The 20,403-nt window shown below is 43.6% G+C and overlaps 1 protein-coding gene and 1 pseudogene across 3 annotated transcripts; both read left to right on the top strand.

The window, feature by feature from the left end:
* Positions 1 to 127: 127 nt before the first annotated feature.
* On the top strand, positions 128 to 19,509 carry LOC125551037 (long chain acyl-CoA synthetase 6, peroxisomal-like). 3 transcript variants are annotated; one of them, XM_048714188.2, is made up of 24 exons: positions 128 to 415; positions 586 to 646; positions 812 to 889; positions 2,170 to 2,241; positions 2,334 to 2,415; positions 2,564 to 2,669; positions 2,750 to 2,826; positions 3,536 to 3,580; positions 3,680 to 3,766; positions 10,830 to 10,919; positions 11,022 to 11,101; positions 11,201 to 11,294; positions 11,650 to 11,738; positions 11,832 to 11,920; positions 15,997 to 16,126; positions 16,208 to 16,326; positions 16,783 to 16,906; positions 17,010 to 17,096; positions 17,272 to 17,375; positions 17,453 to 17,538; positions 18,617 to 18,703; positions 18,809 to 18,895; positions 18,968 to 19,100; positions 19,216 to 19,509. In XM_048714188.2, exons 1-23 carry the CDS (start codon positions 295 to 297, stop codon positions 19,061 to 19,063), a joined length of 2,091 nt encoding a protein of 696 aa, XP_048570145.2. In that variant the 5' UTR covers positions 128 to 294; the 3' UTR covers positions 19,064 to 19,100; positions 19,216 to 19,509. The 3 variants fall into 3 exon arrangements, with proteins under 3 accessions (XP_048570145.2, XP_087374149.1, XP_087374148.1); XM_087518023.1 differs by having other exon boundaries at positions 140 to 415; positions 577 to 646; positions 17,492 to 17,538; XM_087518022.1 differs by having other exon boundaries at positions 141 to 415; positions 577 to 646.
* Positions 3,774 to 10,823, top strand: LOC147975149 (uncharacterized; annotated as a pseudogene).
* Positions 19,510 to 20,403: the final 894 nt, after the last annotated feature.

The following is a 20,403-nucleotide window of genomic DNA, read 5'->3' as shown; positions in this document are numbered from 1 at the left end:
CTTATCCTACTTATATTCTGTTTATACATATATTCTTTTTTAGTTCTCTTTAATATTAAATATTCATCTTCCATACAAACAAATCTTAATAACATATAGTATGTTGCAACTAATTCTCAATTCCCGCAGCAACGGGCGGGTATCATCTAGTTCGAAGAAATTCTTCCTCTGTTGCCCGTTTTGCCCAAACACCATCGTCTCCGCTCTTCTCCGACGAGGTACACATTCCGTTTCCCCTCTGCTCCGCTCCCCCACCTACCCTGCCCAGCAGCGCCAGCGACGGCAAACCCACCGATGGACGCAACCGAGCGCCGCCTCCGCGCCGTCTCCGCCCACCTCCAGCCCCAAGCAACCGCCGCCCGCCGCACCTCCGATAGCCTCGCCCCCAATCCCACCGCAGGAGAGTACGCCCACGGTACGCACGCATCCCAGGCCCTCTCTCTTTCCTCCCCTGCCCGCCGTTGACTCGCTGGGCGGCACTGCCGTACTAGTACCCCCAAGAGAGCGAGCGACAGGGATTTTTTTCCATTTGTTTCAAATATAGCTTACCGGTCGTCAGAAACTTACCGCAAATAGTTTCTCCAGTGCTTGGCTACAGCGCTGTCCTCCCCGAGAAGTTGCAGACTGGAAAATGGAACGTGTACCGGTAGGTTCTTGAGGCAGTATAATGTTATGCTGCGTTTTGCCTATGTCGTGACTCATAATTGCGCTTCTGATCTTTGGCAGATCTGCACATTCAGGAACTATAATGTTATTATGTTGCATTTCTGCCTATTTCGTGACTCATAATTGCGCTTCTAATCTTCTGCAGATCTGCACATTCACCTATAACGCTGATAGATAGATTTTCAGACTACCCAGACATTGGGACGTTGCACGATAACTTTGTGTAAGCATACTCACCTTAATTTCTCTCCTGACAAAATACTTCAGTCATAATAAGATCAATAAGATCTATTAAGCCTTTTGTCCCAAACAAGTTGGGGTAGGCTAGATATGAAACCCTTTCACGAGGACTTCCCGGGAGGTCACCCATCCTAGTACTACTCTCGCCCAAATGGGTTTCATACCCAATGGACTGGCTAGTTTTTACGTTGGCTCGCCAAGCCTATCACAACCCTTAGATATGAAACCCTTTCACGAGGACTTCCCAGGAGGTCACCCATCCTAGTACTATTCTCGCTCAAATGGGTTTCATACCCATGGGATTGGCTAGTTTTTACGTTGGCTCACCAAGCCTATCACACCCTCCTCCTTTACCCGGGCTTGGGACCGGCTATGCCTAGAAGACATAGGCGGCGTTGACAAAATACTTCAGTTATTTATCAAAAATAAAATAAATATGAATGGTAGCTAGGAGAAACTAGCCAACTGGCTAAATAAAGCAGGAGTGAGGATACGATCCCAGGCTGGCCTGCCCACGGTGCTAGCCGGTAGAACCCTTGGTGTTAATCACTTCAGTTTTTTATCACTGTAGTTCTTTTCTTTGTTTTTGAGAGAATATGTTCTCGTGCATTTCATTAAGTTAGAAAAAAGAGTCTTATGACAGCACAGGGCGACCTAGAGCTCACAGAAAGCGATACAATCCGGAAGTGCCATCGAAGTTATTCTAATGCGCTTGTTTCTATTGAGTAGCAAATCCATGGGTTTGGCACAAACTAATGCAATTTTTTTTTGCGGTGAAAAAGGGAGCTTAATTTAGTTACTGATAGGATTACAATCGGTAGCCAGAAAGCTAATCAGAGCATCAGGGGCGTCCGACAACCACAACCTAATGCAAGTTGGGACTCTCTTTTTCTTGGTTTCTTAGTTTTGCTGCCAGAGGAAACTTGCCGCTAATCAAGAGCTGCTAAATAACTTGAATATAATACAGAAGCTTTTGTCTGAAGATTTTGTTTAAAACTGGCAAAATGAGTTGGTGCAGCCTAAGTTGGTGATAAGAAAATTAAATGCTCAATGATATGATATTCATAGTCTTACTTGTTTTTGAAAACCTTGGGCTGATGGGATGTTTGGCTAAAGTGACCCTCAGTATGGACTATCAGTGTGCCATGCAAAAAGTTTCTAGCTATTCCTAATGTGTCTATATGGTTGTATTTCATATTATTCCAATCGCAGTACCTTAACAATCTCTCATGTATAGTGTCCTTGCTATCTTTAATTGGACAGAAATGCAGTTGAGACTTTCAGAGACTGTAGATACCTAGGTACAAGGGTCCATGCAGATGGAACAATTGGAGAGTAAGGGTCAATTATCTGATGCATGCCTTAAATTTACCTTTTGTAGTGTTGCTTATCTTATCCTAGCTCTTGAGCGAGAAATAACATTACAGCTACAAATGGATGACTTATGGAGAAGCTGGCACAAGCAGGACTGCAATAGGTTCTGGTCTTATTTGTCATGGAATACCTAAAGTGAGCCATCAGTGTCTGAAAAAGGCACTTATCCTTTTCTTTCTGTTCAGATAAAGCTGTAGATGTTGATGTCTTGAAATAGCACTTGAATTGCCCTATAGGGAATTTGTTTCAACTTACCTTCGAGTATTCTTTTGATCTGAATCAGGGCGCACGTGTTGGTCTGTATTTTATAAACAGACCTGAGTGGACCATAGTTGACAATGCTTGTTCTGCGTATTCATATGTTTCTGTGCCACTATATGATACTCTTGGTATGTCCACAGCACAGAACGATCATTGTTCTCCCTTTAATCATATTAGAGACTGATTTTGTTTTTCTTACTGTCTACAGGTCCAGATGCAGTTCAGTTCATTGTGAATCATGCATCAGTAGAGGCTATCTTCTGTGTTCCTCAAACACTAAGCACTGTGAGCTTCAATGATTTATCCAAACCTAGACTATTCCTAGTTTGTACAATACATTAAAACATCACTTATAGAAGAGCACTGAATAACCTGTAACCTTACATTGACACACTGGTAGAAAGTGAGCCTAGCCCACTTGGTTGGGGGAGTGGATGTCCAATCCCGCTACATGGATTTAAGTCCTCGTGGATGTGAATTTGGGTTCCTATTTATACTGTAGGGGCATCCCTTACAGCTTTCTTTGTCATGCTGGTCCTAGCTAGGCTTGCAACTGGCAAGCACACTCCTGGTAAATGGAAACTGAGTCTTCCTTTTAGTGTTGATGTTATCCTACTCGGGGCTTTGTTTATATATATCTCATATACTCACTCTCAGGAGTGCTTCATAGTGTCAAAAGCTCGTATAGTTTATGAATGCATATCAAATGCCGTTAGTTCTGGATCATATCTGCATACATGCATCACCGAAGTGTTGGGTACTGGGGTCTGATCTGGCGACAATTTTTGTGTGTGTGCGATGATCTGGCAATAGGTTTGACTTGGTCTTTAATCCTAATTTAATTCTAGTATGTTATATGAGATGCTAAATCATATTATACACATCAGCTTGCATTTAGCTTTGCACTGTATAATGAGATAGGCTCTGATAAGGAAGTACTCAAAAACATATGAATTTAAACTTATTTTGACTTACATTTGTCTGCTCATTTCAGTTGTTAAGCTTTATAACTCAAATGCCTTGTGTGCGCCTTATCGTGGTAAGTGCAGATCATTTACGATTAAGATATGCAATTTGAAAAACCCATGATTGTTAAAAAACCTTCATTCTTAGTCTTTCCTTAATATTTTCTGTTTAGGTAGTTGGTGGAATCGATGAGAATATGCCATCTTCACCTGCAGCTGCTGGAATGGAAATCATAACCTACTCCATGCTACACAGACAGGTGGGCTTTCTGAATAATCATTGAGTTTTCCTGTACAAACCTTGTTGGATCCTTTAACACCATACAGGTCACTTTTCATGAATGTTGCCAGTCAACACAATACCATTTAAACTAGTTGGTAAATCATTGTTTATGTGTATGTGGAGTTGAGAAATATTAATGTTATAGCCATTATTGCCGACATCAATCTGGAACGGGCTTAGTTGGTTTTTGTGGAATCATTTCGCAGATAGGTACAAAACTGACACATCTCGCTGATGCTTATGTTAGAATATGCATTAATTTTTTCCATGAGAAAACGCAAAAGCCTTGCATTTTGATGCATTGACAGAAGAAGAGTTAGTACAAACCCAACAATGGGCAACACCCACATATTACAACACAACACCCCAGCCGCTAGACTCCGTCGCTACCGGTAGCAGGGCGGCCAGCCCCTTTCCACCCCCCAACACCCCTTGCCTGTCTTCCGACTTGGTCACTCAAACAGGCGAGCCTGTCACGCCGTTCCCTGCTAACTGAAGAAATACAAGTGTTCTCCCCTGGCTCTCCTGCGAAGTTACCGGTTCGCCAAGGCTGATTGCTATCGATCGTCCCTTTGTAATCTAACGGCCACAAGGCCTTCTTCAGTCACTGTTTGCTTTCCAGAGCGGCATGTGCTCTGTCTCTACTTTCTTCCTCGCTCTGCTTCTGTAATGGCTATAAAGCCGCTAGTCGCTCCTCATTTTGGACCAGGATTATTGTATCGGGCTTTGCCCTAAAGCCGCCTGTGGCGTGCTACCTTACTTTCCCCTTCCTTGAGCAATACAAACCCTAAATTGCCGGCCAATTTCGTCTGGATTTCTTGGTGAGATAGTGTTAAATTGAGCCGATCATCGTCAGGTTCCTGACAATTGGTATCGTGAGCCAGTCCCTTCTCGGCGGTGGCGTGATTCTGACAGCTTAGAGGTTGGGCGACCGTAAAATCCCTCAAAGAGCTAAGATCTGGGCGGCGGCGAGCGCGTGGTGGCGGCCGGAGAGGCAAAAGTTCGGGTGCAGTCAAGAACTCAACCTGGTTGCCGGCGAGTAATTCGCGGTGGTAAAACCCCAGGCCCTGAGATCTGACCATGCATCACCGGCGGCGGGCGTAGGCGGCGGTGTAGGCGGCGGTAGACTGCGGTACCTGCGGGGTCCTTCCTGAAAAATCCCTCCCGTCCCAACCCTTGCTCTGTAGAAAGGGGCTCGTTTCCTTCTGCAACCATGGCCATCGATGAATCTGCAACTTCGGCTGACATCCAGTTGGATGCGCTCGAACTGGATATAAAGACGCTGCAGCGCGAGCAAGAGGAGGACCGAAAGGAGTTCAGAGAATTTCAAGGTATGGTCAACAGGAACTTTGCCACTATGCAGAAGAATTTCGACAAGATCCAGGAAAATTTCAGGCGTCTCCTCTTAGAGCCTGAACCTGAAGAAGTGACGGATGAGCACTCTGCCCAGGCAAGTGCACAGAAGGACGCCCCAAACAAGTCACCTGTTATTCCGGCTGGGCGCCCCAAGCAGTACCAGCCAACTCCCCCGTCAGTAACTATGCCAGATAAAAATGTTCCTTCAGCAGTTGGGACAGCAACATTAAGGGAAATTAATGGCAAGGAACTGAACCTTGATGGCACGGCCAAAGCTCCCTACAGACACCCCAATTTTGGCCAGCAAAGAGCAGAGCAAGCAACTGTTGTAGGGCAAGGAAATCGTCAAGCGCCAGCGAATGTGGAAGTCATTGCAGATGAGGATGAACTGGAAGCTAACTTTCAAAGGTCCAGACCTAATACACCGGTGGATGGACGAAGAAATGTGCTCACTGTCAAACCAGCAAAACTGAACTTATCTGAATTTACAGGAGAAGACCCAGACTCCTGGATTCAGAACTTGGACCAATATTTTGCTGCAGCAAGGACGCCCATTGAGCACAGAACTGAATTGGCTGTATCCTACTTGAAAGGGCCTGCTGTGCAATGGTGGAGAGGCACAGGATATGCCCCTAGCAATGTACCTTGGCATAAATTCTGCTCTTACCTGTCTGACAGATTTGCAGTGGATTCTGTATGTGAGGTTGTAGGCTCTTTTCATGCCATACAACAGACATCTACTGTGGCTGCATATGTGCAAGACTTTGAGAGACTAATGAACATAATGAGAAGAGAAAACCCAGCTATCCCTGATGATTATTATGTCACTAGCTTCATGTATGGCCTAAACCCCTACATCAGAGGGCATGTGGAGTGTTTTAAACCCAAGGATATGCAGATAGCAGTGTGGTATGCTAGACGTATGGAAAAAGCACAATCTGCCCCTACTGTCAGAGCTTATGTTCCCCAACCCAAAAGGCAGGTCCTTTTTGGCACTCCTAAACAACCAGTCCCTCAGAACACACTCAACAGAAATGTAGTGATCCAACAAGCAAAGCAGAACCAGGTCTGCTACAAATGCAGGGAGCCTTGGGTACCAGGACATAGACAAGTTTGTAAGATGAGTCAAAAGGCTCAAATCCAAGCATTGCAAGCCCAGGAAATGGACCAATCTGAAACCATATTTGTCACTGACTTTGAAGACCCAGAGCTGGAACAAGTAGAAGCACCTCCAGGAGAAACAATATTGCAGGTGTCCATGCATGCTGCTATGGGCATTGGAGCTGTTAAAAACACTTTCATCCTTACAGTTAAGGTTGGTACAGCCACTGCAACAGCCCTGGTAGACAGTGGCAGCACTTCAACTTTTGTATCCCCCGAGATGGCAGCAAAGTTACTCACCCCAACAGTGTCCCACACCTAAAATCAAAGTACTTGTGGCCAGTGGAGGAGTGTTGTGGAGTGAATTTACAAACTACAACTGCCCTTATACCATACAAGGCCACCAGTTTACAGACACTTTCAGAGTTCTGGAACTTAAAGGTTATGACATGATCTTGGGGGTCGATTGGCTCAAAAAGTATAGTCCTATACAAATGGATTTCATCTTAATGGAGATGAGTGTCACAACACCACAGAAGACACAAGTGACCTTTGTAGATGAGACTATACCATGGGAACAACCGCCTGAAACTATAGACACTGCTGACAAGCTTATGGAGCAGGCTGTATGTGGGTTCTTCTTATTTACTACTGCCTGTTCAGAATTCTTCGCAGCAAGTCAACAAGTGCCCCCCGAGCTCCAACCAGTTCTCCAAGAATATGAGAAAGTCTTCTCCACACCTACTGGATTACCTCCTAGCAGGCCTTGCGACCATAGAATTCCATTGGTGGAAGGGGCAAAGGTTGTAAACCGGAGGCCCTACCGAGTTCCCCACCATCAGAAAGAAGCATTGGAGAAAATCATCTTGGACCTACTAAAGGCTGGCCTCATCAGGCCTAGTACCAGCCCCTTTTCCTCTCCTGTGCTCTTAGTGAAAAAGAAGGACGGCACATGGAGGTTATGCATTGACTACAGAAAACTCAATGCCGTAACAGTCAAAAACAAATACCCAATCCCCATCATTGAAGACTTGCTGGATCAACTAAAGGGAGCTCAGATCTTCTCCAAGATTGACCTAAGAAGTGGCTACCACCAAATAAGAATGGCAGAAGAGGATATCTACAAAACGGCATTTTCCACGCTGCAAGGGCACTTTGAGTTCCTGGTTCTATCCTTTGGCCTCACTAATGGCCCTCCCACATTTCAGGCCCTCATGAACTTCCTATTTGGTCCCTTCAGCTTTGTGGTAGTTTTCTTTGACGACATCCTAGTGTTCAGCCACTCCCTAGAGGAACACAAGGTACATTTGTCCAAAGTATTTGCCATACTCCAGGAAAACCAGCTGTATGCCAAGCTAGACAAGTGCTCCTTTGGTCAATCTGAAGTGGAATATCTGGGCCATGTTATTAGCAAGGATGGAGTGGCCACCGACCCTGCAAAAATCAAGGCAATTCAAGAATGGCCAGCACCAACAAATGTCACTGAGCTAAGAAGTTTCCTTGGGCTGAGTGGATACTATCGAAGATTTATCCAGGGTTTGCATCATTTGCAGACCCCTGTTTGACTGCCTAAAGAGGGATGCATTTTCCTGGCAAGCACAACAAGAACAAGCTTTCACCACCCTGAAGGACAAGCTAACTAATGCACCTGTCCTAGCCCTGCCAGATTTCACTCAACCTTTCATTCTGGAAGCAGATGCTTGTGGATACGGATTGGGAGCAGTCTTGATGCAAGAAGGAAGGCCTATCTCATATTTCAGCAAATCTATTGGACCTAAAGCAGCAGCTATGTCCACATATGACAAGGAGGCCCTCGCAATTATTGAAGCAGTGAAGAAATGGAAACACTACTTCCTGGCCACTTCCCTTGTGATTAGAACTGATCAACAAAGCCTCAAGTACATTCAAGAGCAAAAGCTAACAGAGGGCATACAACATAAGTTACTTGTCAAACTATTGGGATACAACTTCAGAGTGGAGTACAAGAAGGGGAAGGAAAATAGAGCTGCTGATGCCTTGTCCAGAGTTAAGTACATGGTGTCCATGCTGACTGTCAGTACCAACACTCCTACCTGGATACAGGAAGTAGTTAAGAGCTACAAGTCTGATGCAAAAGTGCAGGAGTTAATAGCTGAGTGCTGTTAGCAAAGATAGCTCAAATGCATACTCTTACAAGAATGGCATCTTAAGATTCCATAACAAAGTGGTGGTGGGCACAGCTACTGCTCTCAGACAAGACATACTAAAAACATTCCATGCTTCTGAGCTAGGTGGCCACTCTGGGGAAAGGGCAACCTACCAGAGAGTCAAGCTCATCTTCCACTGGCAGGGCCTCAAGCAAGATGTCATCAGCTTTGTAAAAGCATGCCCAGTCTGCCAGCTCAACAAGGCAGAACATTGTCCTTATCCTGGTCTATTAGACCCATTGCCAGTCCCTGATTTTGCATGGGCACACAGTAGTATGGATTTTGTGGAGGGTTTGCCCCTGTCTGAGAACAAAGACTTGATCCTGGTGGTTGTGGATAGATTCACCAAGTATTCACATTTTATAGCAATGAAACACCCCATCACAGTCCAATCAGTGGCAAGGGCTTTCTCTGATACCGTTTTCAAGTTACATGGCATGCCCCTAGTCATTGTAACTGACAGAGACATGATATTCACTAGTCACTTGTGGCAACAATTGTTCAAATCCCTCAAGATCAAACTCCACATGAGCACAAGCTACCATCCACAGTCTGATGGCCAAACGGAACGAGTAAACCAGTGTTTGAAGAACTATCTCAGATGCATGTGTTTTCAGCAGCCAAAGAAGTGGCATGGATGGCTATCTCTGGCTGAGTGGTGGTACAATACTAGTTTCCACACAGCATTACAAATGACACCATTCCAGGCCTTATATGGATTCCCTCCCCCAATGATTGCAGAATCTGCCCTACCAGACACCATATGTGAGGACAATGACAATCTCCTTCAGAACAGAGAGGTAGCTCTAGAGATAATCAAGCAAAACCTCCTCAAAGCTCAAGCTCGGATGAAGCACTATGCTGACAAGAAAAGAAAGGAAAGGGAGTTCTCTGAAGGGGACATGGTCTACCTCAAGTTACAGCCTTACAGGCATACATCCCTGAGTTTGCACAGGCATCTGAAACTGCACTCCAAGTACTACGGTCCATTCAGAATTCTTCAGAAGATTGGCAAGGTTGCCTACAAACTGTTGCTGCCAGAAGGTAGTCAACTACATGACACCTCCATGTGAGCCAACTCAAGAAACACATTGGTCCACAAGTGGTTCCGTCCAAGCACTTACCATTGGTGGGATCAGATGGCATGATCAGAATGGAGCCGGAGGCAATTCTGGACAGGAAGCTGATACCCAGACCACAGGGCAACATTAGCATACCCGTGGTCCGATGGCTGGTCAAATGGGTTAACCTACCAGTTGAAGCTGCCACCTGGGAAGACTCTGCGTTCATTCAAAAGGTGTTTCCATCGTTTCAAGCTTGAGGACAAGCTCAGTCTTAATAGGGGGGAATTGTCACGCCGTTCCCTGCTAACTGAAGAAATACAAGTGTTCTCCCCTGTTCTCCCCTGGCTCTCCTGCGAAGTTACCGGTTCGCCAAGGCTGATTGCTATCGATCGTCCCTTTGTAATCTAACGGCCACAAGGCCTTCTTCAGTCACTGTTTGCTTTCCAGAGCGGCATGTGCTCTGTCTCTACTTTCTTCCTCGCTCTGCTTCTGTAATGGCTATAAAGCCGCTAGTCGCTCCTCATTTTGGACCAGGATTATTGTATCGGGCTTTGCCCTAAAGCCGCCTGTGGCGTGCTACCTTACTTTCCCCTTCCTTGAGCAATACAAACCCTAAATTGCCGGCCAATTTCGTCTGGATTTCTTGGTGAGATAGTGTTAAATTGAGCCGATCATCGTCAGGTTCCTGACAGAGCCAAGCTTGGCTGGGCGCCGTTGAAGATGTTTGTGTTCCAATGCTTCCAGATGCACCAGGCCACCAGCACTATAACAGAGGCAGTGCCCTTCCGGGCTGGGGTGGGGACTGAGCGATAGCTTTGCACTTAGGTTGCCGTTATACATTTCAGATTTTTGACTAGTACCTTATTAAGCCTTGCAGTCAGCACATGATATGAGGTACGGTATTGGGCTCAAGCAGAATGTGCAACTTATATCCTGACTAATCTTGCATGACATAATATGTAAGTGTGCTCAAATACATTGACTCTTTACTTCCATTGTAATACATGTGACCAAATGAGTGTATACTGCAATCTTGCATGACTACGAAGGGTGGTGGGTCTGTATATTAATTCCGTTCTGGACAAAGTTGTTCATAAGTTGCAACTGTACATACACATTAACATTCACCGATTGTATTTGTTCATGCTTGAGCTTAACATGTTAACTTCATTTAATATGATTTGAAATGCAAAACCTATGTGTAACCACCATCCATACTTTATTTGCTTTGATTTTGAATAAAGGATATCACCACTTTTAGCTTTATGCTCATCCCTATTACTGGTCCCCCTTTTTATTTATTTATTGACTTCTTTTTATTTTTTTAACTCAGGGACATATGAGTCCCCAACCCTTTCGGCCTCCAAAACCTGAAGATGTTGCCACTATCTGCTACACTAGTGGCACTACTGGCACACCAAAAGTAAAACATTCATTCCTATGATGATTTGTTTGCTCCATTAGTCGGATTCTTGTACCCTAATTTTTCAGATATTTAAAGTTGGAGGCCAATCTTTTTTCTCAGGGAGCTGTTCTTTCTCATGCGAATTTCATTGCAAATGTAGCAGGCCAGGACTTGGGCGTTAAGTTTTACCCCTCGGACGTGTGAGATCTTAAATTTAACTTATAATTGTTGTTTTCCTGTGCAGTTTTCAGTTTATATCTGTTCACATTATTGACAACACCACTCGCCATTCTCCCCAGGTACATCTCATATCTACCTTTGGCACACATCTACGAGAGAACTAACCAAATATGGCTCGTTCATCGCGGTGCTGCCGTTGGGTTCTACCAAGGGGTATGTAGATCTGGACTATTTAGGACAATGTGTTTACGAATGGCTTTGTATTATCATTCAAATAACTGCGTGTAGAACAATTTTGATAAGCATCCAATATTAAGTGATAATCAGTTCTTCTATAAGTTATTGCCAGACTTAAGTTGGAAGTGGATTATCAAATTCGTTGGTTCACATTTTAGTTGTTTCTAGTGTAAATAGTTCTACCAAACTTGTTGGTCATTTATTGTTTAACTAAAGACCATTAATGTCTCCTTTGGAGGATTGTTCGTGTTCCAAGATAATATTGTAGTGTGTATACATTGTATGTTGGCTTCTTTTCATCTTTTTGATGAGTATTTTTCATTCATTCCAGGATAATTTGAAGCTGATGGATGATCTTAATACTCTGAAACCAACAGTATTTGCGAGTGTTCCCCGGTTATATAACAAAATTTATGCTGCGTAAATATCACTAAACCAGTATTTTTTTTATATTTTTCCTCTTTGGTATCATATGTGATAGTACCCGCCCATATGTTTGGCTTATTTATGCAGAATTACAAATGCTGTGAAGGAGTCTGGTGGGTTGAAAGAACAATTATTTCATGCTGCATATAATGCTAAGAGGCAAGCTATTATTAATGGTAAGGAATTGGTTAAAGATTCTTTTGTTCCGTCACATATATAAGTAAAAAGCTTAAATATGCCCACTTCAGTCATCCATTATTAGTTTGGACTTAAGAGATCATTAGGGTCAAGTCACACTTTAGTCATCAACTTAGGATTTCCCTTTTCTCTCTATCCAAATTGATTTCCAGAGGGCATATTTATAATGATTGAGTTATGGAGAGGCCTTGGAGACATAGCAATAGTATGGCTAACTAAGCTTTGCAACCTCATTTTTGGTCAAATAAGATGCCCGAAGAATGGAGGCGGAGTATATTTGTACCAATTTTCAAGAACAAGGGGAATATTCAAAGTTGTACTGACTACCGTGGAATTAAGATGATAAGCCATACAATAATGACAAGCGTGACTAAAAATCAGTTTGTTTCATGCCTGGGAGGTCGATTATGGAGGCCATTTTCTTGGTACGACAACTTATGGAGAGATAAGATACCGCGGAATGTCATTTGGTGGGCCTTGGAGAAACACAAAGTCCCAACAAAGTACATTACCCTCATCAAGGACATGTACGATGATGTTGTGACTGTTATGATGCAACTTATCTCTATTAACTTGAGGTGCAAGGAAAGTAAACATAGTCTAATAAGGACTCCTAGATCCATACTAATTCTTCCTAAGCCCCCCCCCCCCCTCTCAAATGCAAAGCGTATGCAATAGCATTGCATTTGAAGAAGTGTAACACTAGAAAAAAATGATAATCCAAATCCGCGTCTTGAAAGTGTCGTCGTAGCATGAAGAGTCGTCAAAACCTATCGAGTCAAGACGAAAGGGTAACGAAGAGATGGCACATCAGAGGTATAAAGCATTGCATAAAAAATCATAGCCCACAACAACCGACGGCGAAAGAAGCTCGGCGGCTAAGGCATAATGGGCATAGATCGACAATGAAGAAAGAGTCCAGAAAATCCTATAAAAACAACAAGGGCAAGTAGGCCACAAAAGTTGTATACAAAGGATCAGGACCAGAGAAAGGCTGACGGACAAAGGTATGGTGGACTTGCATGGCATAAGGAACACAAAATATCAACGGATTTGGTGGATACACCAGAAAACAAAGAGAACTAGAAAGAAAAAACACACACGAGACGTAGATGCAGGAGCCATCGTGTTTGCAAAATAAACTGTAGAGAACCTAGTGCAAGTAATACGTCTGCTCACGAGAAGGACCAATGGTAATTAAGAAAACAGCAAACAGCAAACAGAGATGCACGAGTGCTACATGGTTTAGCAGCAGCCAGCGCAGACAAGCATGAAGCAGCAGCAAGCGTAGCAGGAGATAGCAGCAGCCACGCACACGGGCGTGCGGGAGCAGAACAGCACCCGATGCGGCCAAGGGAGCACGCAGCAGCAAGTAGCGCACGTGCGGAGCAGAGGCAACGGCGGCCAAGAGGAGCACACGCGGGCGGCGGGAGACAGCTGCGTGGGACGCACTCGGAGGCGGAACAGCAACGCAACGGCCGCAGCCTCGATCTGGAAAGGGCGCCTACGAGGGCCACGATCTGGACGTCATGTGTGATGGGATCTGGACCACGGCCTTGGGAGCATGGATCAGGAACCTTCTGGCCTGGGAAACAACCGACGGATCGAAGGCAGCATCCTGGAGAAGGGTGGCACGTCATTGTGCGGGACATGCAGCGCCCCGACGGCCACGCGGAGACAACAGCCTGGATGAGCACCAATGGAGTCGTGGCTGTCCAGCGTGTAGAGGCCCAAGTTGATGCAGAGGAGTTCCACCGGGGTCAAAGGAGACAGCCACACCAGGTCTTGGAGCGGAAGCAGAGGAAATCTTCATCGAGAAGAGGTGGATCTAGAGAGAATTCACCGGATGAGCACAGGAGATGTGCGGATCGTACAGACCGAAAAAAAAATCGATCGAAGAGCAGGGATGGGTTGCGGTGTCCGGAGGAGACCTGAACCTAGGCTCTAATACCATGTTATGATGCAACTTATCTCTATTACATAGCCCATAGGGCATATATATATTACATAAGACTTGAGGTGCAAGGAAAGTAAACATAGTCTAATAAGGACTCCTAGACCAATACTAATTCTTCCTAAGTGTTTAGACAAGTGATGGCTGTTAAGCTTTATGCACTAGCCAATGCAAGGAAAAGTTTGAACTATGGGAGAGGGTCGGACATTACACTCCAACACGTCTATGCTCCTTTGGAGTTATGACATGGGCAGCGGGAGTGGGGGTAGCCGCAATTATTTATTGTGTTTACTGGGTTTTGAACCCTGAACCTCTTGGTTGTAAGTCATGCACCTCACCAGTTCACCCATCAGCTTGAACTAATGGAAAGGGCTAGACAATCCACATATACACTTCAGCACCCCCTCACGTGTGATACAGGAAGTCAACACGTGAATAGACTTAGAGGTATGGTTCAAGAGGCCTATACGTGGACACAAAGGGGGCAACAACAATTTATCGTAATTTGTGAAAGCCAGGACTAGAACTCAAGACCTTGGGCCCTGATACCATGTTAAGCTTCATGCACTAGCCAACGTAACATGAATTGTGAAAGCCAGGACTTGAACTCAAGACCTTAGGCTCTGATACCATGTTAATCTTCATGCACTAGCCACCACAACCAAAGTCTGAACTGATGGAAAGGGTTAGGCAATCCACATATACACTTCAACAATGGCGACACTGACGACTTTTCAATTAAAATAGGACTGCACCAAGGGTCAACTTTGAGTCCTCCTTTTTGCTTTGGTGATGGACGAGGTCACAAGGGATATACAAGGAGATATCCCATGTGGTATGCTCTTTGCGGATGATGTGGTGCTAGTTGACGATAGTCGGACGTGGCTTAGTAGAAAGTTAGAGCTATGGAGACAGACTTTGAAATCAAAAGGTTTTAGGCTTAGTAGAACTAAAACTGAGTACATGAGATGCGGTTTCAGTACTCCTAGGCACGAGGAGGAGGGGTTAGCCTTGATGTGCAAGTGGTACCTTAGAAGGACACCTTTCGATATTTGGGGTCAATGCTGCAGAAGGATGGTATATCGATGAATATGTGAGCCATCAAATCAAAGTTGGATGGATGAAGTGGAGCCAAGCTTCTAGCATCCTCTGTGACAATAGAGTGCCACAAAAGCTAAAAGGCGGGTTCTATAGGACGACGATTCAACCTGTGATCTTGTATTGCGCATAATGTTGTCCAACTAAAAGGCGACTTGTCCAACAATTAGGTATAGCAGAGATGCACATGTTGAGATGGATAGGTGGTCACACAAGTAAGGATCGGGTCCAGAGTGATGATATACGTGATAGTTGGGGTAGCACCGCTTGAAGAGAAGGTTGTCCGGCGTCGTCCGTGATGGTTTGGGCATATACAACACAAGCCTCCAGAAGTGCATGTGCATAGTGGACGGATAAAGCGTGCTGACGATGTTAAGAGAGGTCGGGGTAGACCAAACTTGACATAGGAGGAGTTCGTTAAGAAGGATTTGAAGGACTGGAATATCATCAAAGAACTAGTCATGGATGGGGGTGCGTGGAAGTTAGCTATCCACGTGCTAGAACCATGACTTGGTTTCGAGATCTTATAGGTTTCAACTCTAGCCTACCCCAGCTTGTTTGGGACTGAAAGGCTTTGTTATTCTTGTATATGTATACTGATTACGTGATCGTCAAATATAGCTGGCAAGAGAAACATAAACGGTGCAGTCAGCCATTTGGACACTGATATGCAAATGATCTTCATGTAGGTCACTATTTGTGAAATGAAATAGGGTTATAGGCGCGGGAAACGGAAGCTGGAAGCCTTTATAATGACTTCAGAGTTTCCTATCACAGAGCACGTATTGTTAGTGCACTGAAGCTTGAGCTAGTAATCCTCTTGGGTTAGTTACACTAAAGCATGTAACTCATACACTGAAACTTGAGCTAGTATCTGAATTACCAAGAAGTTTTCATTGTACTGAAAGATGCATTTTAGCATTTACTGAACATCATTTGATTCAATCTTATTTACCACCAATACGTATAATGAATGAATATTTTTACTCTTAATGTCATTAGGACGGAATCCATCCCCAGTGTGGGATAAGCTGGTATTTAACAAAATAAAAGCTAGGCTGGGTGGACGAGTAAGGGTTATGTCTTCAGGTGCTTCTCCATTGTCGCCAGATGTAATGGAATTCCTCAGAATGTAAGCTAACTTCATTTGCCCTCCCTTAGTGTGGCATGATGAAGAACCTGGCTTTATTAATCATAACACTTTCTTTTATAGATGCTTTGGTGGTGATATTCTTGAAGGCTACGGAATGACGGAAACATCTTGTGTCATTACTTTAATGGATGTTGGTGATATATCAATTGGTCATGTTGGATCTCCCAATCCTGCTTGTGGTAAGCTCCATTTTTCAGGCGCGGAATCAGATATGCTTGGCTATAGTTGTGCTTATACAGATGCTAATTGCCCATGAGGCCAACTTAATGCAATAACAGTATACAGAGAAGCCACCCTAAAGTTATGACACACTTGCATGGATTTGATTATTTTGCAATGATGGTCATATTTTGAAAGCTGATGGTTACTACAAAAATAGTTGCATCAAAGAAACTTATACCATATAATCATTATTTTATATTTTGTGTTTGGCATTTGTTTTGGAGTTACTTTTAAGTTCTTCAATTTGTTTGATTCTGCATGCTGATTGGATTGAATTAAATTAGTCTAATTGTTGTGAAAGATATCAAATATTCTTACTCATGTAACAAATGAAGCCGTGTTCCATTTGTTTCGTAATATTTGCACAGCTCACTCACATGCTTTCATAATGTAAACCCTGTTTTCATTTTCAGAGGTTAAACTTGTGGATGTCCCTGAAATGAACTACACATCTGAGGATCAACCATACCCTCGTGGAGAAATATGTGCCCGGGGACCTATAATATTCCAGGGTTACTATAAAGATGAAGTTCAAACGTAACTTGATATCCTACTTCTGTTTACCTTTTGTTAAGTAAGATTCCATAAATGGCTCATATAATTTGTCAAGTGATATACGGATGTGTTTTGTAACATGCAGCAGAGAGGTCATTGATGAGGATGGTTGGTTGCATACTGGGGACATAGGTTTGTGGCTGCCTGGAGGGCGCCTAAAGATTATAGACAGGTAAAACTGAAAGACACTCCATATTTCCATGAGGCTTTTATTTTACTTTGAGTGCTGTATGTATTGCATCTTATCTGTCTGTTGTTTATATACTCTCCGCATGTCTTTCCCCTGGACTCTGTTTAGTCTGGCTTCTCTTCCTAAATTACTATTTTTTATATCTCCGTACCTCAAGGAAAAAGAACATTTTCAAGTTAGCTCAAGGAGAATACATAGCTCCGGAGAAGATCGAGAATGTTTATGCCAAGTGCAAGTTCATTGCCCAGTGCTTTGTATATGGTAATATCATGGTTTTCTATTTGCTGTAACTATTAATGTTGGTCATGCATATTTTGAATATGTTGGTCTGGATGCAGGCGATAGCTTTAATTCTTGCCTAGTTGCCGTTGTTGCAGTTGAGCCAGAGGTGTTGAAGAGTTGGGCTGCATTAGAAGGAATCCAGGTAATATTCGTTGATTGTTGCATACATGCATCACCTTCTCCTAATCTCTTAAGAACACATAATCAGAGTAACCCTAACTAGAAAATACCGATTATTTGGAAGTGTAAACCATCAATTTTTTTTCCTTGTATGTTCGGATTATGTATACTTTTTTCTTTCGTGGGTCCAGATTATGAATACTGAAACAGTGATTTATGTATAATTACGAAAATAGAGATCCTATTTCCAAAACCAGAGCTATAAATGAGACTCTAGATATTTGTGTTGCATGTTTATGCTCTATGTATTATGAGAATACAACAGTTTAAATTACTGTGAGCTGTTTGGCAACCACACAAAACTGCAATATTAATACAGCAGTATTCCCTAAACCACGGTATTTTCTCTGCATAAAAAAACAACCCTGGGCCTCTTTTTTTAAAACAGAGCATGTGAAAAGAACGAGCCCATCCTTGGCCGCGGCCGCCGCCCTGTCGTTTGTGGAGGCTGTCTTGTTCACCGGCCATGAACAAATCAAAAAGGTTCCTCCCGCTGCTTCCTCCGATTTTCCCGGAAGTCGTGTCCGTCCAATCCGTTTTTCGCTCTGCATGATGGGCCTGGCCGGGATGACCAAGCCGCTCTCGTCCATGCGCCGCTCCACTTTGCGTGGTGCGCCGCCGGCATAGCCGTGTTGCGGAGTGTCAGGTCGTTGCTCCGCGCCAGTACGTTGTACTAGTTCGATTGCATCCTTGGTGAGTGTAACATGCATCGAGCTTGTCCGTCCGTTCAATTAGTCCGTGGTCGTACTAGTTTGTGCATGCTGGTGCTTTGTGCATGGCTGTTAATCAGCTTGCAACTCTAGCTAGCTAGCAATGCGAGCGTTTGCAACTGCTTCAAACGGCGAGATAGTTAATTTTCGTTGGCGCATATAAGCTCTTGCCAAACAGGTCCACAGTATTCCCAATACTTCAAAATACTTTGTTATATCAAAACTGTGGTTTTCTGTACCTACAGATTAAATTACTGTAGTTTTCAATACTTTGGTTTTTATAATAGTTTGCTATCAAACACAGCCTAATTTGTCCTTGCTAACCTGTAGTATGAGGATTTAAGACAGCTCTGTTCTGATCCTAGAGCAAGAGCTGCTGTGCTGGCTGACATGGATTCTATTGGGAAGGAAGCACAGGTCCCTCTCTTAACTGTTGCTGCACACTCTCCATAACTAACATTCTCTATTCTGGACGTGATCGAATGATTCCTGATGATATTTCTGTACTTATTGTTGTATCAGCTAAGAGGTTTTGAGTTTGTCAAAGCTGTTACTCTTGTTGCTGAACCATTCACACTAGAAAATGGCCTCCTCACCCCAACATTCAAGGTAGGCCCATCAATTCTGTTTAAGTGGATTGAAATGCAGGAATGCTGACACTTCATTTCCATACTTTTGTAGGTCAAAAGACCGCAAGCAAAGGCGTATTTTGCAAAAGAAATCACAGATATGTATGCACAATTGCTTGATGCAGAGTCAGCCAAGCCCAAGTTGTAATTACACAAGTAATGGTCAAAATAAGCAGTCAATCAAGGTAGGAGATTAAGCTTTACAATTGTTCAGTTCATAGCATGAAATAAGTGGATGTCTTGTACTGACGCGGCAAGCAATGTGATGATGATTCTTGAACCTGTTCCTCCCATGTGCAGGAACCAAAACTAATCTTTCCAATCAACAACAGCCTGGGCAAGTGCTTGGTGCAGTTAATTTGATTACCGTGGTCAAGTATAACTGGATGAGCCCAGCATACGCATTTTCTTAACTTCTTTTCCCTTTTTTACAATATACACTCATGTAATCCTGCCGTTGTAAAGATATATAGAATAACATATTGGTGCCCTAATTTTGATCTGCTGTATGTGCAATATATTACAAGAAAAGCCAAGTGTACGCAAAATCAGGAATTAAGCTGCTGTGCGTGGTAGTATATGATAACCACATGACGTCTTGATATTTTTAGTTAGAATAATCCAGAACATGTAACCTATGATAGTGTCAAAAAACGTTTTACATTTTAGGACGGAGGGAGTAAAAGAGAAACTTGAAGTTTAGTGAAAGTACCTTTCTACATCGGAGCTCAAATGCTCTTGGTGTGAACAGTAAAATCAAAAATAGGAAAAAGTTTTAAAAAAATTCTGATTTTTTTGGCATCTTTAACTTGTTGTGCATGCAAAATTTCATCAAGAAATCACATTGATGGAAAGTCGTGAAAAAAAAAACAAAATCAGAGCGCCAAAACGCGTTTGAAAGTAACATTTTGAAAGCATCGATTTTGTTTTTTTACCATGCCTTCCACCAATGTAATTTTGTGATGAAATTTTGTATACACATCAAATATTTCTTAAAGTATGCCAAAAAAATCCAGAATTATTTGCATTTGTTTTCTATTTTTCTTTATTTCACTGTTCACACCAGGAGCATTTTGTGCCTGGTGTAGAAACTTCATATCCGAAGTTTAGGCATTACTCCTATAAACTATGTTGGGAGTACCCGCCTCAGGGGACCCTCGCCGCCTGAGAGTGCCCTTCGCACCATCTGTTTTGTCTGAGCCTCATGCAGTTAGCTCCCTTGCGCGCTCATTGTTGTCCGATCTATGAGGCTGTCATGGACTTGTCTAGTTTTTCTAAAGGGACCATGACGCATGAGCCACAGGTGAGCTCGGGTCCACCTTCCTGCAGGGCTTTGCGTCGCGCACGCTGCGATGTCACACGTGTCGAGCGAGGTTGGGTCTACTTGTCAGCATTGTTGCCCCCTGCCGAGTTATTTCGCTCACGCCAGCTAGGCATGCGCGTGCACCCTGCTTGGCGTGTGATAGTCGGGTGGTTGAAGAGTTCCAT

This window comes from Triticum urartu, chromosome 4A (genome assembly GCF_056163025.1).
Source record: "Triticum urartu cultivar PI428250 chromosome 4A, HENAU_Tu73, whole genome shotgun sequence".
Lineage (NCBI taxonomy): Eukaryota > Viridiplantae > Streptophyta > Magnoliopsida > Poales > Poaceae > Triticum > Triticum urartu.
This window is presented reverse-complemented; position numbering and strand designations above follow the sequence as displayed.

Excerpts from the sequence above, each read along its gene's own strand:
- LOC125551037 (XM_087518022.1), top strand. The coding sequence starts at position 295 with ATGGACGCAACCGAGCGCCGCCTCCGCGCCGTCTCCGCCCACCTCCAG. Across the intron at positions 2,827-3,535 it reads TTCCTCAAACACTAAGCACT|TTGTTAAGCTTTATAACTCA; the intron begins GTGAGCTTCAAT and ends TGCTCATTTCAG. Across the intron at positions 3,581-3,679 it reads CTTGTGTGCGCCTTATCGTG|GTAGTTGGTGGAATCGATGA; the intron begins GTAAGTGCAGAT and ends TTTTCTGTTTAG.